The sequence below is a fragment of the Centropristis striata genome, chromosome 1, assembly GCF_030273125.1.
Source record: "Centropristis striata isolate RG_2023a ecotype Rhode Island chromosome 1, C.striata_1.0, whole genome shotgun sequence".
NCBI lineage: Eukaryota > Metazoa > Chordata > Actinopteri > Perciformes > Serranidae > Centropristis > Centropristis striata.
This window is the reverse complement of record NC_081517.1, coordinates 33,047,613-33,072,887: the sequence shown is the minus strand read 5'-3', so window position 1 is coordinate 33,072,887 and position 25,275 is coordinate 33,047,613. Positions and strand designations below refer to the sequence as shown.

The 25,275-nt window shown below is 38.0% G+C and overlaps 2 protein-coding genes across 3 annotated transcripts in view; both read right to left on the bottom strand.

The window, feature by feature from the left end:
- mast1a (microtubule associated serine/threonine kinase 1a) overlaps nt 1-3,977 on the bottom strand; it is an 84,796-nt gene extending 80,819 nt beyond the window's left edge. Inside the window, exon 1 of the mRNA XM_059338922.1 lies at nt 2,866-3,977. Coding sequence (XP_059194905.1) covers nt 2,866-2,904 — 39 coding nt within the window. The 5' untranslated portion in view covers nt 2,905-3,977. The remainder of the gene's footprint in view (nt 1-2,865) is intronic.
- Nucleotides 3,978-19,567: 15,590 nt separating this feature from the next.
- Nucleotides 19,568-25,035, bottom strand: rnaseh2a (ribonuclease H2, subunit A). Of its 2 annotated transcripts, XM_059339092.1 has the most exons (10): nt 24,910-25,035; nt 24,445-24,576; nt 23,628-23,699; nt 23,300-23,426; nt 23,132-23,219; nt 22,769-22,906; nt 21,791-21,878; nt 21,470-21,593; nt 20,999-21,084; nt 19,568-19,754 (listed from the first exon to the last, which is right to left on the bottom strand). In XM_059339092.1, the coding sequence occupies exons 2-10, from the start codon at nt 24,569-24,571 to the stop codon at nt 19,738-19,740; spliced, it is 867 nt and encodes a 288-aa protein (XP_059195075.1). In that variant the 5' UTR covers nt 24,572-24,576; nt 24,910-25,035; the 3' UTR covers nt 19,568-19,737. The 2 variants fall into 2 exon arrangements, with proteins under 2 accessions (XP_059195075.1, XP_059195068.1); XM_059339085.1 differs by lacking the exon at nt 19,568-19,754 and having other exon boundaries at nt 20,726-21,084.
- Between the last annotated feature and the right edge of the window lie 240 nt (nt 25,036-25,275).

The window sequence follows — 25,275 nt, the reverse complement described above, 5'->3', positions numbered from 1 at the left end:
GCCACCATTAGTCCTGCTAATGGGTCTGACAACTGCGCCACATCCTCAGCATTTAGACCTTCTCTGTCTGAGATATAGATATCGACCACTCCAATGGAAATGGAGAGTATGGGCAGGGGGTGGGAGTCGATTTGATATGTACATATAGGCATGAATGTTATGCACAAACACACACACACACACACACACACACACACACAGAAATGCACACAGAAGCTTTGTGTAGCCACTGAATGGATGGACACAAACATTAACATGCACTCCGACTAATATCAAAAGTTTGACTCACCAGTAATCTTCTTGTAAGTGAATGTGTGTTTTAAGTGTGTCTGGATACAAAGTCCATCTTGACTGTGTGTGTGTGTGTGTGTGTGTGTTTCCATCTTGCTGTGTGTACATTACATTTAAACCTTTATGTTCTCATCAAACTGTCTCCTGTCCCCCTGCCAGGCTGCCCCTGCTCTCATTTCCCACTGACGGTGTTTATATCCATGTTTAAGTTTCAGCTGCAATTAACTTTTTAGAGAAAATATAAAAAGGACCACTAAGCAAAGAATGTCTTCTAATTTGTACACTGAACTCTGCCAAATACGACTAATCCTGAGCTGTTTTTCCCCCGTTTCTTCATTTTAAGTTTGCAAAGTCCCATAAAATCCACAGCATGCAAAACCTTTATGAGCTACAGTATCATGTGTGTACCAGTGCCTGATATGAGCGATAACCTGTACACAGGACCTCTCATTAAAAGCTTACTTGAAAGTCAAGTTAAAACTATTAGATCTAACAGTATTTTAAACAAGCATAAAGGCATATTCCACTTCAAGCTTCTCAAATGTGAAGCCTTGTGTCTTTTCTTTGTTGGCCAGACAAAATTAGATATTTGAAGTCATCATTTTGGGCTCTCAGATCTTGCAAAGACCATGTTTATGTATTCGTTTGTTTTTTTTACAGGTAACAGAATAGTGACTAATCAATAAATTAAGTACTGTACATACTGACAGATTACTGATTTACATAATTAATTAGCAACAATAATGGTATTTTATTAAAATGTTAAAGTTGTTAAAGTCATTTGTAGAAGTAAAAAAAATCCTAAAATGTACTCCAAATCCATGATTCATCCTTGACTGCAAACTGAATACCAATGGGCTATAAGCAGGTGGTTATAGACAAAACAAGCTGTTTGAATATGTCAGTTTGGTTTTTTAGGGAGTCTTGATGGACGTTTTGTTCTCTTTTATCTGTCTACTGTATCTCTCCGTGCACTTTAACAGCGACGATCATCAAAAGCCGCAGTGTAAATGTCACCAAGATACAGCTGAGTGGAAATCTTCAACAAACAGTTAAATAAGAACATTTCAACAAAGGTAGAGTTGGTGCAGATAGTCTTGTATTCCTTCAAATTATTTATCATGAAATATTTTCTTCAGTGGGCCTAACAACAGGAGCCCAGCACCTGTAGGAGTGGAGGCTCTGAGCCTGGCAGCGTTACTGCTGCGTTCTACCAACAACATGAACAACATTTATGCAGGAAATCTTCCAATGTCGCTTGTCTATATTTTATAAATGATGAGTAATCATCTGGAGCATAATATCTTGGCACAATGTGCAGCAAAGTACTTTACAGTAAATTAATTCACCAGGAAGCAGAGAAGGACTGGCAGACAATGGCCCTGCATAGTAAGCTTTGCCTGCCTCACTTGATTAATTTCACACAAGCGCCCACCACACAGGAAAGCCTCGGAGGAAGCTTTTACCAGTGCCTTCCAGTGTCTGTCATAATGTACGAGATATGGGCTAAGAGACGATTCTACATCATGCAAATGTAACTGAATAATGTACCCCACCTACTTAGTCTTTTTAAGGAGCCCACAACCGACACATGACTGCTTATTTCAGACTTATATGCATATTACTGTGAGTCTAAAACTGTCAGAAAACAGCCTTTCAAACAATTTGTTTAAAAAATGTACGTCCATGCAAGTTTATTTTAATCTTGGTGCCTAATGGGGCAGTTTGTAACATGTTTAGGAGATGAGCCCATATAAACGCCACACTCTCGTCACATTCATGACCTGGGAAATGGAAACAATCTCAAAGCCTCGAGTTCATGATTGTGACATATGTTTATGTTTTCAGAAAATGCTCATTAGCTTTTTATTCAATTTATTCATTTTTAAATGTTTTTTAGCTATTCCTATTCCCGTGCACAGCATACAACCTCAAAATATTGTTCTAATTGTTATTGTTTATTGTATTTATTTATTTTTTGCACTACCGCAGACCTGAAGCTTGTTATCATAGTTGCAGTGTCTTTTTGCACAACTGTTTTTTATTATAAATATTTAACCTGTAGTTCTGTTCATTTTTACATGTTGCATTTTTCTTGTTAATAAAAATATTTCTGTTAAATTTTGGGGTCTTTTTTTTTATCCTTGTGGTATGGAAAAATGGTATCGGTATCAAGTTGAAAATTTTAGTATCGTGACAACCCTACACACTAATATTCAAAATGTGGCTGTTTTGTGCAACCTAGTAAACAAACTACCTCCACACCTGCAATTGTATTTTACAGCCTCACTACTTTTAGAAACTGATGAGTAAGGGCCTATACCTACTGTGGTTGGTGACCTCTTTGGAAGCATACATAGATTAAGATGTATTTAAAGGAATATACACATTAATTCAAAGTACAATTAATAACATCCGGGTCTTTTTGTGGCTAATAACCACCACATATCACTGAAATTCCGTTAAAAACGACGTGGCAGTGTTGGTATTGCTGAAACATTTCTCAAGACTGAAATATAGCCTAGCTGAAGAATTCTCCTCATGAGATAACAAAATGGTTAAAAAAGTTCTCACCTGCAGCCTCCGTCTTCGGATGATCCCAGAGTCATCCATGGCGTGTGTCGGGGGTTCACACCTGTCGGAGTGTCTCGTGGGCTCCTGTGGTTTCCAGGTGACAGGGTGCGGGAAGAAGCCCGACTCTCGCGTGGCTTTCAACGAGAGTCAATTTACTACTAAACCGAAATGCTTGGCGGACTGTCGGCTGCTTTTAACATCCTTCCCCGACGAGAAGCAGGTGATATCGAATTCAGTCAGGACTGTTTGCTGCTCTTTTGTCCAATAATAGCATACAAGAAATCTTAAAACCATACAAAAAACCTACACTAGCCAATCTGATCAAAGTATATAAAAGTGCCGCTGCTGTCCCTCGCTGGCAGAGACTGACGGAGACTACTGACTAGGCTGCTGTGTGGTGGGAACTGCTGAATAAGCGAGAGGCTGCACGGAGCGATCAGTGTGCAGTGCATGAGCTGAAGTCCAGCTGAGAGACTGAGAAGAAACCCGAGCAGCCCAGACTGTCAGACCGAAGCCAATCACACTGCAGATTAGATAAACCAAACAAGTTCACACACATCTTTCACCCCCGGAGACATCCAGTGGGAATCTCAGTTCAAAAACAAACACAATCTTTTAAAACTACAAGCAGCTCATTGCGCCAGTAACAGACATAATCAACCCAACTGCTGTCATCCTGTAAAAAATGCTTCTATCACAACGATCCTCCGTCGGTGCAGAAATCCGTTACATGTTAGAGTCCACAGGCAGCATTCAAACACAGTCTGTGTGCCGAGCAGGCACCAGTGCGTGCATGTACGCGGAGTTCATTGCGTGCATATTGCACATTATTGCACAACTACGAATCTCGATTATCTGACACATCCACACGCTGTCAGAGCGTCTGTGCATTAGAAAAAGGCGACATCAATGAAAATCTGTGGCGACTCTATACGTCCCTCTGGTGAAATACACACATACGTACACACGCACATCGACAGTGAAAGCAGGTTAATCACTTCACGTTTTCGTCCTCCGGTAGTCAGATTTGTCTGTTTTCCCGTGATCTCACAGATACACGATGTGTTCACTCTGTTCTTCTCTGGTGTAACATTGATTTCTCGCGAAAAACGATCTGTGGTCGCTACACAAGCATCGCTCCATCCTCGGCTCCTACCACCCACTTCCTACTACCAAATGACGTTTAACCCTTCAGCGACCAGAGGCTTGAATCGCTATGGAGAATTTTTTTTTAATATATTAAGTTTTCAAGACATTTCCTCAATCATCTTTACTCGCATTCCAGGTGTATTAGTAAAAAAAAACCTTGCAAAACTATTCAATATTTCAAGGGTATTTCAGGTGAGTCTTGGAAATAATAAAATATTTAAAGCTATGGCTTTGAGTGGTATGATGTAGGTAAACAATTATTTGATTATACCTAGATGGACAGTACAAAAAAGCAACTATATTGGTAAAAGTTTAATCACTTTTTCAAGCATTTTTTTTAACATATATGTAGTGTAGACTCAATACATAAAATACTACGGGGGGAAGGACAGCAATGGCAAAAAAAAAGAGCAGAGATTCCTTGCTTGGACCAGCAACGATGTGTTTCGGAAAGTAGAAAGTATAAGCTGGTCAAGGCTGCAGAAAACATATATTGGGAGTCGTTTCAAATCCAATATGGAAACATATTACAGAGGTACCAGGAGAATTATCCATCACCAGAGGAAGCTGTGGCAATAGAAAAGGAGCATCCACACAAGAAATATATAATCACATAGGCTATGCAGACCAAACTAACTGATAGTGACAGTGACTGATAAGACCCATGGGTTTCTGCATTATTATTTCCAAAAGTCTCAGTTTCCGCCCAACCAGACTAAACCGTAGTTTTATTTTTCAGGTTTAGTTGGAAGCGGACAGTGTGGAGGCACTGGTGGAGAGGAGGATGAGGGACAAAATGAATCTTGGATAACTCTTCTCATCGTCTTTACAAGGACCTGCGGCAGATTGGCAGCTTGTTGCAGAGAGAAGGATGAAGGACAAGATCAAAGCCTGTTCCTCCTCTGAGTCGAGGATCTGAAGATAGAGGATGTTGTTTGCTATACAGATAGTCACCCTTGAGGCAAAACTTTGATTTGTGATATAGGATTATATATATATATACAGTTGGTGTTACTTGACCTTGTTAAGCTTTCTCGTTCTTCTGGGCAGCTGTGGCTCAGTTGGTAGAGTGGACGCATACTGATTGGAAGGTTGGTGGTTCAATCCCTGACCATGGCAGCCTACATGTTGAAGTACATACTGAACCCCAAATTGCTCCCGATGTTGCGTTCATTGGTGTGTGAATGAATTCCCAATGGTGGCACCAGTGTGCCCTGGTAGCGTCAGCCACCAGTATGAATGTGTGTGTGAATGAGCGTAGTATAAAGCGCTTTGAATAAAAGTGCTATATAAGTGCACTCCATTTACCATTCTGCTGCATGTCTGTTAGTGTGTAAGTAAATTGGGAGAATCAGATAAACCAGAATCAGATTCCTTGTATGCGTTCACATGTTCAGAGTTTTTGAAGCTGAGGTTGTATCAATACCATGAAATTGATTTAAGAAAATGCCTTAAAGCATACCATAGAGGATTTTATCCATATGGCCCTCTTCTATCTGAAACAGACAAAGTGCATCAACAAACAGCAGGTTGAAATTCACACTCAGTACTCTCAGTAGGGTTGACAAATCCTGCTAACTTGCCACCCAATGTTTGCATAGGGAGTTATTTAGTTACTTCAAAGTTAAAGTGCTTTGTCGGGATGTGTTTACTCCCATACACTATGTGTGTCTACATTAACAATCAACACAGCCTGTTGTCATGCTTTTGTTGCTATTCCACTGAAAAATGGCATTGAGAATTATGCATTATTCAACATTCACACCTGTCACACACGGGATTCACTGCCACATAACATTTCACAGCTCTTCGCCCTTTAGTTATTTGCATCCCTGATCCAAATGTTAATGAATGAACGCTGGCATGGAAACAAATTCTAACCACGGTGATTCTAAAGAGAAAGATCTGGAGTGCTGTTGACATATTAACTGAAACTGCCTGCAGGACTTATATTCAGTCAAACTGAGTCTTTACATGTAGATGTCAATAGAGCTGGCCAATCTGGCCAAAATCTATTTCCCTATATAGGCCATTTCATATTTCAATTACAATGTGTATAACGATAAAGCATGACATTCAATAAATAAATTGTCTTTAATAAAATAACCATATGAAGCCTATTTTTGTATAATCCGTGTTAGCAAAACAACACTTTTATGGTTCACGGCTTCAGAACGTAAAGGGTCTCCCCTGGTACAACTTAAGGTACATTTGTTTGGACAAATATAATGATAACAACATATCATTACATTTGTCCAAACAAATGTACCTTTAGTTGTACCAGGCATTAAAATGAACAAAAAACTGAAGAAAACAAGGGTGGTCTAATAATTTTTTCCATGACTGTATAGGCCAACCCTAATGGTCAATAAATGAATCCATTCCCTGATTTTACTCATGTAAAGTAGTAATCTCTGACTATACTGATACTGAAACAGGTCAAAGACCATCACAGTGTTCACACAATGTTGTTGGTTTTTCAGGATGATGTTTCACTGTTAAACATTCTCACAAGAAAGAATGCCTGAAAAAAGGTGGCTGGTCAAAGGTGGCTGATGGGACGGATCAATGTGGAGAGAGAAAAACACACAAGAGGCCAAGCAGCTGGTCCGGCTCCAGATTCAGGAGACAAGAGGGAGACTTAGTGGCTTTTAGCATCGTGGCCTTAATGTTCCCCGTCTCTCTGAGCAGACGGAGCTGGCAGGCTTTAGTCCCCCTCACCCTGAGATTTACTGCTGACAGATCACTCTGGGTTCAACCTCAACACCCCACTGCCTCCTCCACCATCACCACTCTGAGATTCTCATTCTCAGCCACACATACAAGGACAACTCTCTCTTCTAATGGTGTGAGAGCAGCATATGTTTGGTTAAAAGAGAAGGCTCTGGTGAATATTTGTCAATTAATCTCCAGATTATTTTGCATTGAATAATCTGTTAATCTCATAATTGAAGGAATGTTAACAAAATGTGAGTACATTTCTTTCACAAAGAGGAGGTCTTCATATTACTTGTTTTGTCAATTCAACAGTCCAAACCCCCAAAATGTAAAATTTTTTATCACATATGTCCCAAAAAACAGTTTATACTATTTGATTCCAGCAGCAGCAAGTGTTATAGTGTGGCCACGGTACCAAATATGAAATTAGACTGCCACCACAGTGCCACCTAGGGTCCGATCAATAAAACCTTAAAGGGTTATCCTTAGGAGGGCATTGACAATAATTGTACCAAGTTTTGTATAATAATGCACAAACTATCCCTTTAATCCTCATACAGTTCCTGAAGGAGGACTTTTAACTGATATGTATAAGTTAGAAGAGGCAGGTAGCAATGGTGGAAAGTAACTATGTACATATACTCAAGTACTGGACTTAAAGTAAAATTTTGAGGTACTTTTATGTACATTTTATGTAACTTTATACTTCTACTCCACTACATTTTGAGACATATATTGTACTTTTTATTCCTCTACAGTTAATTTTCAGGTCAAGATTTAAAATCATTAAATGTATCAAAACATGATACATTTAAAATGACTACCAATTTTTATAAATTAAACCACTTAAAAGTTTATAAGGTAGTTAAAATGTCGGAGTAGAGTCATTTCACAGTGTGGTATTAGTACTTTTACTGAAGTAAAGGATCTGAATACTTATTTTTTATTTATTTCTTTTTTTTAATTTTTAATTTTAATTTTTTTTTATTTATTTAAATTTTTTTTATTTATTAATTTTTTTCTGCGCATCTGCACATGCGCGGCCGTTTTCGCTTTTGCGCATGCGCGGCCTTTCTGGACAATGCGCAGAAACTGCGCGTGCGCAGAAACCCGCGCAGAAGCGGAAAACCCCGCACATGCGCAGAAGCGAAAAAGCCGCGCATGCGCAGAAGCGCAGCGGGGCCGCGCATGCGCAGAAGCCGGAAAAAATAATAATAATAAAAAAAATTATAATAAAATAAATATTGTGTAAAAAACTTTTTCATAATGGCACATATCAGACAAATACACCGATACCGATACTGGCCAATAATATCTGTCAAGCTCTAGCAATTACTACTCGTTTCAGCTGTATGGCTCAACAAAGCAAAGGGCACAGTGAAGCTTTTGTACCAATATTAGGCTGTTTACGGGTTTTATGGTGTCTGGAATAAAAGCAAACCTATTAGCACCAATCTTGAAAACATTCCAGATGGCATATCTTTAAAAAGTCATGATGAGCATGTGGGGGCATTGATAATCCCATATGCACTTCGAGGCATGTGTGAGAACCGTGTTTTTCCAATAATTATACAACGGAGATTAACAACCCTCTGAATCATTTCCCGTCCTTTTGACAAAAGGGGAGCAGGGATTACTTTGTAGACAAAACAGATGATGCTGAGTGTGTTTCTCCAGTGGCATCTGTATCCTCATGATATCTCAATCATTAAAATTTTGCAGGTCTAGACAGTTTCCTCACATGAATGAATACTACAGCAATTTAGTATTGCAATTCTATTAAGGTGGGGAACTCACAAGAGACGTCTTAAAAACAATGATTAAAATGGAAGCATCAGCAGCCATGATACCCTAACTTTTAGTGTGATTTAATCTCCAAAAACATTAGATCCTACATTTCCCATGATGCCACTCAAGTGTCTAAAGTGGGTCTCCTAAGTGTTCACTTCTTTCAAAGCTCCCTCCAGAGTCAGAGAAAGAATATTAAACTCTTTTCACAGGCTGAGTAGTGCTCCTCGAGACGGATTAACTGAAATTTATGTGAAGTATTGGCGAAGTGTCCCACACTTATGCTACGAATAATTGTTGTAGGACCCCAATTTATTCCCAATTTGGATACATTTAAATCGCAGTTGCAATAAAGTTTCCGGATTTCATTTATACCCACAGCAATTATTGTATATTTTTACCAGTTGTTCATATTAACTTTGATTGTATGTTTTGATGTTTTTTCTGTTGAAAAAGAAGGGGTATATTTCAAGCATATTTCTAACCCTAAAAACATAACTTTTTACGAACTCTGTAATTTATAGCACTAAAATAGGAAGTTTCAGTGTTTTATAGCTGCTTACAAAGCTTTCCACTGTGCATAGAGTATTATGCGCTGTGAAACTTGTCTGCAAGATAAGATAGTAAAATGTATTTTAACCATAAATCCAATCATGTTTGGCCTTTTCAAAGCTCAAATGGATCTAATATTAAATAAGGTATTAGATTAGACTGGGACCCAGTTTATTAAATGTGCATTGGTGTCAGAAGGTGAAAAATTATGTTTCTGGAGAGTGACCCAGTTACCAGCTTGTCTGACTCCTTCTGAGCACATTTAGCCTATGCAGCTTTTCTTATTAATATTAAATAATTAATGACGGCACATGAATTTTACATCTTTTTTGTTCATTAGGTGCTGTGAGATTTGGGGAGGAGGGGCAGGAGGCAGCAGCAGCAGCGTAGAAACCTTACAAGGCAGAGTTTTAACAGACAAAGACTTTTTCACACTGCTCCATGCCAAAAACCTCTCAAAAATGATGTCACCCTAGGATGGCCCGAGGGGAGGTCACATGGGGTCAGCTCTCTGCAGCCAAAAAGCTTGGCAGGGCTGGTATTTGGGATATGCCTGCCGCTTGTGCGATCCAATTTCCCGTCCTGGTAAGCCTGTCTCACAAGAGCCACGTCAGCTCGTATCTCTTCATAGGCTGCGAGTGCCTCCCTGCATTCATATCTGCTCTGTGTGTGTGTGTGTGTGTGTGTGTGTGTGTGTGTTTGTGTGCCCGTATGTGTGTGTGTGTGTGTAGGAAGATAAAAAGAGTCAGCATTCATGTAGGCATTATTTTAAGTGAAACTTTTCCCCTGATGATAAATCATACCAACCACTGTGAATGCAAGTGCTTTTAGGACATACAAGGAGTATACATGGAAAAATTCAATACGAACCACACTGATGGCTCAGTAAAAATACAACCTTCATGAAATGTATCAAATTATTTTTGTCGGAGCATCGTTGATTTATAGCTTGTGGTATTTTGTATTGGGTTGTGTTGTCCATATCAATATACCAAATCACAGGATGAGCAATATATGTCTTTAAAATCTGAATTATGTACAGGTGCATCTTAATCAATTAGAATATCATGGAAAAGTACATTTCCAGTCGTTCAAGTCAAATAGCCCTAACCAAGTGTTGAGTGCATAAAGAACATACTTTTCAGAGGCCAACATTTCCATATTGAACGTACTTTTTAAAATTGGTCTTTTGTAATATTCAAATTTTTTAGACACAGAATTTTAGGTTTTCATTAAATGTAAGCCAAATACATTAAGGCATGAAATGTTTCATTCTGTGTGTAATGGGTCTATATACTGTGTTATTTCAACTTCTTGAATTGAATTACTGAAATAAATAAACTTTTCTATGATATTCTAATTTATTGAGATGCACCTGTATTGTGTTAGCGCAGATGAATCATTTTCTATGGGCTTTAAAAAAAAATCTTTTAGTCCACAACCTCACAAAACAAAAATATGCAGTGATCATTTTTATATATTTTTCAATGAAAACAAGAATAAGAAGCAGAAATGGTCATTGAACATTGTGAATCATCTCACATTTGCAATGAAGATATTTCTATGAATATTGAGCTCTAGTTGCAACTACAATTAATTTCTCTGTGGTGGTTTTCAGGCTGATTGTTTTCTCAAATAATCAATATTTTAGTCTATCAAAAGTCACAAACATAAGAGAATCACAATTCCAGAGTCGAGTTAGGCGTCTTCAAAGGGTTTCAATGTCGGATTAGCAGTCTAAAACCCAAATATATCCAATTTACTATAAATAGACTATTTATTAACATTTGATACACTGGAAGCGATAAATTGGCCATTTTAAATTACTTAAATTATTTATCAGTCATCAAAATTATTGCAAATACATTTTCTGGGGCCTGACTTTCATCATGCCTCATCATGCCTGACTGTATGGGGGAAACTGAGCTCCAGATTAAACGAGGCCAAGTTGTACTGTATTAAAATCTAAGTCTATGATTAAAATAAAAAAGTCTCATGTCAGCAAAGTAGCTTTACTAGCATCAAAGTACCCCCTCACCACTTTCAGAAGCAGTGCAGTAATCGATTAAGCGACTAATTGTTTCAGCTCTACATCATATAACGTGTTGATGGCATAAACAGTCAATCCGGCCTAATGTAAGAGCAGGGACAGAACTACATAGACGCATTACAATATAATTCACTCCAGACGCCCTTGAGGCTGAAGGCTGCGTCTGCTAATTTAGATGTACCTCATTTATTATGACTGTGTGCCCACGGTGCATTTTAAAATCAACCCCCCAATAATGAGTCAGTCTAATTCAGCATCACACGGGATAAATGCTCACAAAATGATAATGTGAAGTTATTTAGTGCACACCAGCTTCCTGATTTAGTCCTTTGATTGAAACTCCTTCAAACTGAGTGCTGGTGATTTGTCATTTTTTGAAGCTCTCTTTGTCTCTGTTGCTGTAAAAATTCACAAACAGGTAAGTGCTTAACACCACTTCTCTTCGATAGCTGACTACCAGCTGCTAATTGGCATTCAACCCAACATGACCTGACTTAGTAGCGGTGTTTGTAATTGTGTTAAGAGCAATGGCGTTCACATTGTTTAGCATCTGTACGTTTTAATTACCAACTTGTTGTGCACGTTCATGTTGTGCATGAATTTTGTGTTGTGATCGAACAGCATTACATTCAGTCCACAAACTCGGTAGCCATGATTCACACTCCATAAACCCCTTGACTTGCTGAAGAAGGTAAAGCATGTGTGAAATTAATATTAATGACGACTGAGTGCCAGTGAGTGCATGCACAATACCAAAGCCCTGAAATCACAACCTTGCTATGAAATGTCTTCAGTAAAAAGGGTCTATATTCTATCATAACCACTACAAAGTATTGTTTTTCTACCATCTTAAGTATAGCATTTAGGCAATCATATATGAGGTAACAATTCCCTTACTTGTAAAGCAACAATTTGCAACAGCACCTTATCTTTTATCCCCAAACTCTCCCTTTTTCCCTCCAATATCTCCCCCTATTGTCTTCCTTATTTATCAATTCACCCTCTTTATTACCTCTCTTTATCCTGCAAATCTCCTTCCCTAAAACACCTCTATTCTCATCCTCTCAGCTCCCACCTTCTCCTCATTTTCTAGCCCTGTCAGTGTAGAAGTGGGTCACAGACTACAGCTGTGCTAAAAGCCTAGTCTGGGAAGACGAGCTTCTCTAAATAAAACACCATGCGTTCAGAGGTCTCTGGGGTGCCTCATCATACATACATAAAGCTAATAAAGATGGAGGGAAGAGGGGAAGGAGTTCAAGAAGCAGAGATAATGTATATGCAGCTTGATTGGTTAAGTGGATTTCTGGCCTTGTTGTCTTGTAAAGATAGAAAGCCATTTCCGCCTGCATGTATTAAATATATATATATATACACTTTTTACATCAAAGCTTTAAATCACGAATGTTTGGATGGAAGTACTCAAGAGTTTGGCACATTAGTCAATATGACGTTTTTCATGTGAACTGACTAGATGGTTAATGTTTAAAGAAACATAACAACATAAAGCATTTTGATTGATCTGTTACCAAGCTAATATTAACTGGCATCATGTATCTACTTCTCAAATTCCCTTCTTGGAGCACTCTTTTTTTGTAATCTTGTTTTCATACAGCTGTATTTTGATTGTTGATTTGTCATTATTTTAGTGCTAACCAGGCTAGCCATTGTATTACCTCTGTGAGGCTAATGAATTGACATTGCTATGTAGGGATTAGGGGATCTAATAGGAGAAATGGAAAATAATATAATTCATTATGTTTTCACACAATATCCAGGATATGGTTGCTGTCATCTTGCACTGGTAGAGTTATTTGGAGCCAGAGTCCACACAGCAGTGATTGAGTGATGGAGCCATGACATCATCTTATGACATACAGTCATGGATAAAATAATTACACCATCCTTGTTTTCTTCATTATATTGTTCATTTTAATGTCTGGTACAACTAAAGGTACATTTGTTTGGACAAATATAATGATAACAATAAAAATAGCTCATAAGAGTTTAATTTAAGAGCTGATATCTAGCCATTTTCCATGGTTTTCTTGATAATAACCAAAATCATTAGCAAGAAAACCATGGAAAATGACTAGATATCAGCTATAATTACACTCTTTTGAGGTATTTTGTTATTATCATTTTATTTTTCCAAACAAATGTACCTTTAGTTATACCAGGCATTAAAATGAACAATAAAATGAAGGAAACAAGGGTGGTGTAATCATTTTTTCCATGACTGTAAATGACATGACATGAAAACCAAAAAAGTCATCACTTGAACAAATGTTGAAAACCATCTTTGAAAGAAAAAAAACAAATTATTTGACGTGTATTTTAAATTCTTAAATATGGCCAAAGTCCCATCTGCTGACAAAATATACAGTTTTACATTATGTGAGGCTGTTATTATATCTGTATAAAAAAAACAAAAAAGTTTAAGCAGATAGTTAATAAACAACACCCAAAAGCTTAAAGACAAAATTTGAAATATAATCTACTGGAGACCAACTACAACCATAATTAGATCTGGGTAAAAGTCATTCAGTTATTTGTTGATGCTCTCTGTATTGATTTTGCTTTCATTCCACTAAGGTGGTGCCCAAAATGACTTTGGGGCTGCAGCTGAGCCTTATTATGGTAGGTAGGGACAACCCTGCAAACTGTTACTTCACCACTAGATGCCACTCAGTTACTGCACACAGCCCCTTTAGGTTAACAATGTATTTTTTTCTTTTTACTTTTAATCATGTGTAAACTGCATGTTTTCTAGATTGATCATTGTGTTGTATTTCATTCACTGGTGATATTTTCTGGCATTAGGGATACTGAGACTAATTTAATAGTCCATCATTTTGCAAATGTACCAGCAGGTTGACACTTGAAGAAGAATTACTGTATTAATCCCCAGGTAGAAATTCAGAGTAAAATGTCTTGACAGCTGCTGGATGGATTACCTGCAATTTGGTACACACATTTGTGACGTTTTTGAACTTTGGTTGATCCCCTAACTCATTTATCTAGCACCATCATGAGGTCAAAAATGTAATTTGTCCAATAACTTGTAGTGATTCAACATTATTGTTGTCTTTCTAATGAACATTACAGCCGCACAGAGCCGCTGGTTTGTCTCCGGACTCTCAGTCTTGTAAGAGTACTTTTGGTTTATCTTTTGTTTATTGTGCAGTTTCTGATGAGTAATCACTACTGTTGAATTTGTTTTCCAATTGTTTTCAACACTGTCTCTACACAACCTGCACAAATAGTGAGGGCAGAAGACTGAATGTAAAAAATATCATGAAAAAAGTCGAGCCACTATCTGTCTACGTGTATTTTTAACCCTTATGCTCTCCTCAAATTTATTACCCTCCCGTGAACTTCATAGCCAAAAATGTCCATGCACACAAAAACTGCTAAATCACCATACATCAATATTTTTTCTGTTTTTTTATAAATCTCTTAAACAACTTCAGACTTGTTAAAAACTACCAAACATTAAATTAGTTTCAGACATTTAACTCTTTATATGCAGGTTTATATATTTTAATTCATAATTTCTTCCAAAAACCCCCACAAAAAAATAATTATTTTCCATATAATTAATAGTAGGGAGCTGGGGCTTTGGTGGTGATTAGAGTCTTGGATATGTCAAAGATAAGCAACAAAATTGATTTGATTGCATTAGCATTTTTTATGTAATTCCAGATACTCCCTCTGGTGTACTTACCTCACCCATACTATATACTAAAATAAAAACAGAATAAATTTAAGCTTTGTATGATTTTACTGTCTCTTTTTGAAACAGTGCATAAAGAGAGACAAATGCAAAACCTGGAGAACTATATTGCATTTTAAAAAATCAATCCCAAAAGTCTTCCATTCTACTAACCTTTTTATATAGCTAAAGAATGGAGCAGTTGTCATTTTGAGGCAATAGGGACACCATGTGGAAATGATCTGCTATTCCAACTAAAATTATCCACCATATGTTGAACGGGCTAAGAGAAAAATGTCAGGGCACCTGAGGGAGTTCGACAGAGATAATTGAATCTGACGGCCAGGCACAACAAAGTCTGTGGAGACCAAGGAAACATTGCTGATCCACAGATAAGTAGAAGCTTTAGGTCGGACTGCTCCATTTGGACCAGCCGCCGAGGGGAATATACATATAACACATGAAGACATAATAATTATAAAAGTGATGACTTCTGAGGAAACTGATCCCTGAATCTGTATCCAGGACACTTTCATGTTCACAGAATCAATGACAGAACCAGCAGGAAATGGCAAGCAGAAATTTCTGCAGTTTATTCAAGAAATCCTCAAAGGTCACTTGAGTATATGCTGACATTTACAAAATACATTTTGCTGTTTAATGAGACACTGCAAATGGTCTTAGAATTTCTACAAAATGGAGCATAATTAGTGGAATTATCTTGACTTTTTAACTACAAGTTAATCTTCTAATTAAGTGCTTTGTAAGGCCAAACAACAACAAACTCCAAGTGCAGCTAATATGGAAGTGCATTGAATTTTCATTCTCTCTAATGGCCTGCAGGGGGCACTGGTTGCAAAAAATAACTGATAAAGTTATTCGTAGTAGATCGTAGTTCTCTCTTGATTTATTACTTCAGTAAACATTTTTTTGGAATTAGTTCATGGTCTCAATTGCTAGTTTCATTAAAGTCTTCTTAGATACAACATGTTTATTTTGCAAATTATGACCCCTCTTAGAGTAAAATAAATGATAAAGACAGGTATACATTAGGGTGTATACAACTGTGATTGACCAGTCGCTTCCTGCCTGGTGTCCTCAAGGTTCTCAGTCAGATCCACCCTTTGCTCTTCCACAGCTCCACCCTCTTGTCTAAATAGGGTTACTATCAGATGGCAACACCCAAACTGCCAATCTGGGGGCTAAAAAATGGTAATTGTTATGATAGGACTTTGTTGGGTAATTATTTTTAGATGAAAGCAGTTGTGTTAGGGAGGTAGTGGGAGGTTGTGGCCTCTGACGCATTAGCCTCTATGACAGAACGCAGCTGTCTCGCACACCACCACAAACTGCAAACATACCCTTCAAAACTGAACAACTTCGACCGAAGCTTGTTAGCATTAGCTTATTATTATTTATCACAAGCCAGGTTAGTATAGCAGGTCAGCACAGCCCAGTAGTCCAAAAAACGATGAGTGACATCACAGTTCACTTTTTCCACCTCTTTTTGTCTATATGTACTGCAATATCACAAATATAATCTAAGTATTTTGTATCTATTTTAGACATAAGTAGATGGTCCCATGCAAAGATATTTCATTTTGAATGGAAACTTTTAAATGGCACTGCAAAATCCATGGTGTTATCCGTTATTGCCCATCATTTTTTGCTCTTCAAAATTAAGTATTATTTCATATATATATAGATAACTAACTGTAGTAAACAACTATTCCTAGAAGAACCTGTTGTCAGTCTGGAAGCTGATATATTTGCCCTTTTGTTTGCCTAATGAATTCAATAAGAGACTGTGACCAGTGTGGATTTGGACATAAGTAAGGTAGGACAGATATGACTCAAAGGTTACATCAGAACTCCAATATGCCATTTATATTTATTCCTGGTACTTTTCTCTGACTCACAGTTGAAGCCTCTCAAACTAGTATGACTGTTTTGCCGCCAAGTATTCATTCATTAAAGCTTTCTGTGTCAGTAGTGGAAAGAACCCGAGCAATCCAATTAGCACCATTAAAGAGACGCCATGAAAAGAAACTGGGACTGCCTGTAACGACCTCGGGGATTAGAGACCTGTTGACTCCATGTGACCTGGGTCACAGTGAGGAGGAGCTGTCCTTGGTGCTGAAGTCAGTGGGGAAGCAACAACTGGCAGATAAATAACAAATTGCTTGGGGTGGGGGTTTAGTGGACAGATTGAAATTATTTGTGTAATTACAGTTTTCACACAGTATTTTTACTATATGGACAAAAACAATTATTTGCTGTTTTTTTAAAGAATTTAACACACTGGGTATCATGGATAATACAAATTATATAGATTAAATAGAACTGCAGATTGAATATAGTTAGTATAGTATTTTTAAATAATCACCTACTTTTAAACTACATTTAGAAATAGAATGTGAGAAAATAATTACAATTGCTCATCCCAAATTCCTCGGGTCTATGGTGATTGCATTTTTTTTTTAAACAAAGATATTTTGTGATATATAACAGAGATAAAGACAATAATGCCCGCCAATGAAGAAGAAATTTTAATTAGAGGATGTTTTGCATTTTTGCGGCCTAACCGATTAATCCCTTATCTAAATTGTTGAAGATTAATTTCCTAAGGATAAAGTCCTCATTTCAACTGTGGTCTGTGTTAATATGAGGAATGCCATCCAACATTAGCTTCCTGTTCAACTTCGTAAATGTAGACAGGACATAAAGCAGTACATATAGTACATATACATATGACACTTCTTAAAATCCGCAAGGGAAATTAAGATGTGGGCTTTGAAGATATTTTAGATAGAAATGTCTGATGTTGTTGTCTAAATGAGGTTTTTTTATTTCAACCTACCATATACTAACGGCTAATTCAATATAATGTAAAATCATCATCTAAAGTATTTAATAGCAAACTATATCCTTGGCTGGAGACAAATAGGAAAACAATGTTAATTTAAACCTTTATGTTACGTTTTATTAATTAAATGTCCTGTTCTGTTTCTTAATCTTCTTTCGAGTGAATCAGACTGGATCTTTGATTAATCTTCTTTTCAGTATCCTTACAGCTCTACTCTCTTATCTCATCAAAGGGCAGGAAGAGTACGTGTTCAGAAAACTACAGTAGTCTGGGATAACCATCTACGGTGGCACATTCTGGCAACTCTTCTGGTATCAATTACCGCTGCTAATCAATGGAAAAAAACATTTAGCTGCCAAAAATGAGCAGCTTCTTATCTGCGTCTCCTCCTGAGCACCTTGAGGTCTCCTGAGGTCCTTTTTGTCTGCCAAGACAGGGTGTTTTCTTTTGCTTTACAACAACAGCTTTCTTAAACACTTGCTTTATAAGATATCTATAATTTTTGAATTTGTGCTAAAAAACAAAAGTGCTAAATGAGCATATTAGAGGGGTGCAGAGCTTCTTTTTGTTTGTGATGAACATAAAGATATAAAAATTTGCAGCATTTTTTGAGCATTGAAACTAAGCACAAATAAATCATTGGAAAATTTATAAAATTATGAATTAATATTGAATATGAATTGAATATTAAAATCATAACAAATTGAACTGATTCAACAAGTTCAGCATCTACACACACTATGGCTAGCCAGCAGTATTGAGATTTTAATACATTGACATGGCTGATTTGACCAATTATGTCAAAGTATTTAATTTGAATTTTTTGAAAAATGTTTGTGAATTTTTTTTATGTACTTTACTGGAAAAACAACAACAGTGATGTTAGATTTGGTTAGGTCAGAGCTATGGAGTATTAAATCACCCATCTTTGCACAGTTCATCTTAGCATTAGTTATGCTCAGGTGTGTATAAACAATCAATTATAAATTTTCTTATTTAAATACAAAAATGGGAAATAATCGGTTAGGTATCACCCATGAAAATCTGATTTTCATGGCTGATACATACTGTGCATCCCTAAAACTAGCATGACAGCATGTGGAAATTACCCTCACGACTGACTGCATCCTCTCACCATGTCATCATTGTTTATGCCCTTTCCTAATCATGTTTACACACCCATGATGTTGACTGTTTGCAAGCTCTTTTCCCATAAACAAATCCATTCATGCAGCAGGTAAGAATGGCAGGGTGATCTAATAGAATTACCACGGGCAGTCTTACACTGAAATAGATCGTCACCTTGATCCTCTGCAGTCATGGGCTAGCTATATTTAATCCCATTGACGCAGTAGTAGACCAGGATACTTAGAGGGATTAGAGGAGGAACCCGGGGTTATAAATGTGTGTAAAGGAAGGGATCACAGAACAGAATCAGACAGAACACAACAGAGTAAACTCAGCGACGTGTCGGTCAAGAGAGAGAGATCCAGACACCTTCTGCTGGGGGAGAAGAACAACAAACATCCAGCCTCCTGAGACCAGCTCGCGAACTTTGCCTTCAGCCTCTGTACCACCAAGCAACAGCTACAATCATGGAGCCTGTGGTCCAGACAGTGAGCGTCGCAGGAGCCTATGAAAGAGGAATTTTCCCCAGGAAATCCCCGAGGACGACCTTCAGAGGAGCGTCGTCTCATTTTGTGGGGAGCTCCATCATGATCCTGTCCTCGTTTGCGGTCTCCACGTTGGCTATGAACTTAGGGAAGAAGATCCAAGACTCTCGACACAAACTTAACGAGAACTAGCGACGATGGATAGATGGACATACCTTTATTTATTTGTTAGCCTTTGTTAAGCTGGACAAGTCAAAAAATAATTTATTTTTCTGATAATACCGACACCCATTCTTAGCCATCTGCCTTTTGTGTTCCTGTAGCGAAATGTGATATGTCATGAGTAAAGTGTTCAAGATAAAGCCTGGACATAAAAACCCGGACAGTCAGAAGAGGATGAAGCTCTCAGAGGATGTGAGACGGATCAACAACTGGAGATTCCTGAGAAGACAAGCATTTGGCAAACATCTCAGGAACAATTTATGCAACACCTAATGTGCTTTGTTGGGTGAATTAACACAGATTACATGGTGGCATTGAAAGAAGGGAACAGTATGCAGTAATACCATCAGACCTCATCCTCTTTTTTTACTTCACATAGCTGGAATGGAAGTGTAATACGCAAAACTGAAGTCAATAGAAAATGACTATTACCAAGTACCAAAATTGGTTTTAGTTCAAACTGTCTACTGCTGGTGCTTTAGGGACAATAATACAAATGTGCTCTTTTCTAGTAAGTTATATATCAACTTTACAAAGACAGAACATGATGAAAGCTAAAATTAGAATAAAACAAACCTGCATGTATTTCTACCCAGTTTAGTACAATTATTTTGGTGCAAGTGTCAAAAATGTATTCAGAATATTTCTCATAAATTATACTTTGATTATACGTTTTCTGATTTGAATCATGTATTTCATTATATTTTAACTATATTGTATGATCATGTATGATTGTTTAGACAAAGAATTTGACAACTTTCTTTTATTTTGTGAAATCAAACGTTCAAAACGTTCCTGTTCAGAACGGGCTGATCACTTGGCCTTCAGACTGCTGCTTGTAGCTTTCTGGACCACTCATCCAAACAACTTCACAGTCAACACAGGGCTTCATTTGGTGCTGGGCAGTACACCTGCCATGACATAGTTGCCTCCCCTTGCAATGTTAGAGAAGAAATGCTGTGTGCTAACATCTAGCTATTTGGGACCAGGCCATGTCAGCCATAAGAATGTGTTTGTGTTGGTACCTGTAATGGTTCATGTTAAACATGCTTTTAAACCCCTGGTGCATTCATACCGCCACCAGGAGGCAGCATTAGCATTAAAGATTGACACTTTCCAAACAATTTTTTTTTGCTTCTTGTGCAAGTTTGGTGTAGAGTTTTAAAACAGGCTTAAAAAGCAGGCAGCAACATGATTTTAAACTTTACTTTTATGTATAAAAAAAACAGATTCAGCAGATCAAATTTTCATTTATGTCTCCGTCTGTGATGCAAACATAAAGTGTGTCGTTGAAGTCCACATCTGTCCCGAAGACTGGCTGTTTGGGCTCCTTTACAGAGGTTATGAGTTCCTGTATGTGTGTACGTGTCCTCTACTGTGTTTTCCTCAGAGTGTGTCGAGGCTCTTCAGCCTCCGCTCAGTGAAGAAGCGGTGTGTCTGGTGGGTCGCCTTTTGGCTGTTACCTCCAGCTGATGCACTGAAGTAGGCCAACATGGACTTGTTGTTCTGTCGCTGAGCCGCCTTCTCCCCATCCTCTTCATCATCGTCCCTGAGAACACATTAAACAAAACACAACTTATTTTTACAGTGTGGTTAGCTCTCATCTCCTGAGGGCAAGGGATTTGCATAGACATTAAGTGTGACATTAAATCAAAGGCTTTGTGGTTTGCTCACATACACAACAAAGACATTTCCAAAAGCATTTTCTCAATTTGCTTTTGGTTTCTATGGATAAAAACTGGAAAATTATTTAATACTTTAAGAAAATTCTTCTTATCTGCCAAATACTTCTTACTAAATAGCAGAAATTTTCTCAGAGCAGAGTCACAGAGGGGACAGATTATAAAAAGTTCAATTGTATTCTCTAATTCTGTAAAATCAACATTAACTTTTTATACATCCAAGGACTAAAATCAGTTTTGAAGGGTCTTTACCAGTGGACAGTCACGCCCTTGCTGTCCAACAGGGTTTGGGCAGTGCTCCAACTAAATCGAACAAACTGCGGGTAACCAAAGACTGGGTCCTGGTACTTCAGCAGCCACGCTTTAGTCTTGGGGTCTGAAAACACAGGAAAAATTCTACATTATCTGCATGCATCAATGAAGGTCTTACCACACACACTTAAAAATAGAAATACCCCTTTAATTTGGTAAGTGCACTTAAATGCTGATTGTATTCAATACTTTTACTTAGTATTTCTCAAACATGGTTGTCATTGTGTGAGGATTATAATGGCCGTTAATTGTTTCTGTTACCATTGGGGTATCCTGAGCCGTAGTCTGCATCCACCTCTCCAAGATCCTCAGCAAAGTTCCAGCCCTTTACAACACGATCCCTGGCCACCTGAAAATCAGCACATAGCATCAGAAAAACTACTGACTGGTTTTAAACAAAGCTTAAAATGTGGATACAGAGTTTTTCAGCAGCAGTTGTTGTTGTTGTTGTCTAAGCTGTGCTCAGAACACACAAGTTTTAAAATCGGAACCGATTCTGAAACTGTGTTGCTTTCTAGCATATAAAAAGGAGAAACTTTTTTCTCTCTAAAGTTAAACATGCACACACCAAAAGATTTGAAACAATGGCGCATCACACACTTCACACACTTTACTATATTAAGATTATCGTGCCAGAGGGAGCAATGCACCACCACAGGGGGTGTCTCTCAAGTGATCTCATGGGCAAGCACATGAAAGGAAAATGACTGACATGGTGCAACAACTGCAACAACTTGCTGTGGTTTAGTGATGAGAGGAAAAAAAACAAAAGCAGAAGGCCAAGAGTGGATGAGAAAATGGTTGGAGAGACGCAGTCAACACAGGTTGTAGACTGTTGCCATTAGCCTGCCATTGGTCGCACAATATTTTCCTCCTATTCCGCTGTCTATTTTGCAGGGAAACCATCACTGCATCCGGAGCTTTGTCTCACCCAAGACATTTGTGACTTGTTTAAAGATTTTCAAACATGCCAAAAATGTTAAAGGGGGCAACAGGTCTCTCATTGGCTGTGTGGTCCTGCTCAGAAAGAACTGACACAATCTTCCATATTTTAAATAACGTCCAAAATAACGTTTGAAATTGGCACCAATTGAGAATAAATCGGCCCAAAACTACTGTAGTCTTAGCCCGGTTTTAACTCTATAATCCTGAATTAAGACGACTAAATCAACAAGGACATCCACGCTACCGTTCAGTCTGTGAAATGAGATCTTGGCTCGTTGGCTGGTGCTCACTAACCTTGGCACAGATACTGGCAGCACTGACGATGGGGAATAGGGAGTCTGCCTTTGGCCTCACAGTCACCTCGATACCTGGGAACAGCTTCGAGAGTTTGTCCTCATACTTCTCTGCTGGGCCGACTGTGTCCACGAATACCTGCAGAAAACCAGGGAGTTGGAGGACATAACAAAGAAAACAGACAAGTGAAAATGTGCATATGTTGTCTAATGTTACATGTTTTCTTCTTGAATCAGTTGATGTTTTCATGACTTTCAATCACAGCACTGTACAGTACATGAAGGGCACACAATTCACAGCAGCAACACAACATAAGCATAAGGTGTGTATCTTTATATTTGCATGATTTACATGTTTTCATACCTCTTTGAGTTGAACTCCACTGTCCAATGCATACTGTACCAGACCAATTGCTGTATCATGTGAAAGGGCGTTCAGGTTGTATTTTGTCCTAACAAAAGCAAACATTTTGAGTGTGTATATAAAACAAAATTTATAGAAATTTAACATGATATTGTGTTTGCCACATACCTCTGTAACATGCTAGTAGAGATGGTGTTTGGCGAGAGAATCTGAAGAGCCCAGCCTACAAAACTTTTGGCTTCATCCAGTTTTTGGAAAAGATTCTCTCTTTCTGGCTCTGATAGAGTCTTTGAATCTAATGAGGGATGACAAAAAGCATAAAAATAATACGTATGGCTTAAAATGCTTATATATTTTATGATGGCATTTTTCACTACTTGAGCAAAGGAAAACATCACATTTTCTATATTAAGATAAGCAGTCAGGATGAGTTGAAGGATCATGCTGTAAAAAAAAGTAGCAACATCATGCTTCAGCTGCGAAGGTATAGGATTACCTGCCACTTTTAATTCCTTTAGCTCCTCCTTTTTGGAAACTGGACAGAAACATATTCCATACACCATGGGCCCTGAATCACAAAACATAACATTGTAAGTATGGAAACCAAATGCCATGCAACACAGTGGGTGAGTTCTTAAACAAATAAGCAATGCAACAATCCTTGGGGGAAAGAAAATCAAATCATTACCTCCATTATAAATGTCAATCAAAAAAAAAAAAACAATTAAATTGTATTTATATAGCCTTATATTACTTATTTGCCCCAGGGGGCTTTATAACATGATGATAGATAGCATGTGTACAGAACTGACCAACACTGAAAAAAAACCTATACAAATCACAAAAAGGTACACAGATGTGTGAAAACGATGAATCCAGGAGGATAAATATCTAGATGTAACATGTGGAAAAAGGCACCAACAGCCAAGAGAGAGAGACAGAGTCATCGGTCGCAGGACAGGTGTGCTGTCCCTCTCACTCCCACTGCCTGTCTCTTTATACATCCATAACCTTTACCCTGTCCTGTGCAGCGTCTCAAACACAATATAGTGTGTAGTGCATAGTGTAATAATTTGACAAAAGGTGTACAGGAATAAAATCACAGACCACACCTTTAGAAGAGAGGGGGCGGGAGGGGCGGAGAGAGAGAACAGAAACAGAAAGAGATAGGTAAGGGTCCCAGGACAGTCGGCAGTCCAGCACAGAGACGCATGTATGGATCACTACCACAGAAAATGTAAGTATGCAGTCCTACTAAAAAGCTAGGCGTTTAAATCAAGTTTCGATTAGGGGAAATTTTACAAAAAACATACCCAGCACAGGCCCTCTGCCCGCCTCGTCGATCCCCAAACAGCAGTCCTCTGTCCGGCACACCTCAGGGATCTGAGAGGTCAGTCTGCAGCTCACAGAGTTGTCGGCTTCAAATGGGCTGAGGTCCATGACAGCTGGCCAGGAGAGGATGCGAATTAGATATTTAACTTATCGTGTTAAAGTCTTATTCAATATACAGCTCTAGCTCCCGATAACTCCCCAAAAATAACAGACACATAGGAGTTAGTCATAGACTGTATATAGGAGTTAGTCATAGACTGTATATAGGAGTTAGCTCATGTGAGTTACTGTATTGAACTCAACCGTTAGCTGACTGCTAACTGCCCAAACTGACATGTTTTTAACAACACGGAGATGTTTGCTGTTTAAACGAGTAGTATAAGCTCTTGCAAGAAAACCTCAAAGCAAAATATACCTTGATAAATGTGAATAAGGTTTATTCTTACCGATTTAGACAGTGATAACACTCTACACAACTTGTTGTATTTCTGTTTGCAGCGGATTTGGCGCCCCTGGACTGACGTCACTCGCCTCTTCTTCTTGCCTCTTTATTTAGGTGTTAATATGCAGTGCCGCCACCAGCTGGCTTGGAGGACCAATACAACTAACAATTTAATTATTCAGAAAAGTTTTTGCAATTATTTTCTCTTCTCGTCATCAATTTAAAAATAAACCTCAACATATAATACATTTCTGAAATCCTCAAAGTGTCTACTTCCTTTATGTGATAATATTAAGTGTGTATGGTGTTTTTACACAGTAAGGCTCACCATTGTGTTGTAATGGACACAAAACCATTCTTTCGTGATGCG

What these genes read in the sequence shown, in the direction of transcription:
- rnaseh2a (XM_059339085.1), bottom strand. Translation starts at nt 24,571, where the DNA reads ATGGACCTCAGCCCATTTGAAGCCGACAACTCTGTGAGCTGCAGACTG. An exon ending in TCTACTAGCATGTTACAGAG is followed by an intron (nt 23,220 to 23,299) that starts GTATGTGGCAAA and finishes TGCTTTTGTTAG; the next exon opens with GACAAAATACAACCTGAACG. An exon ending in GTGGAGTTCAACTCAAAGAG is followed by an intron (nt 22,907 to 23,131) that starts GTATGAAAACAT and finishes GGTTTTCTGCAG; the next exon opens with GTATTCGTGGACACAGTCGG.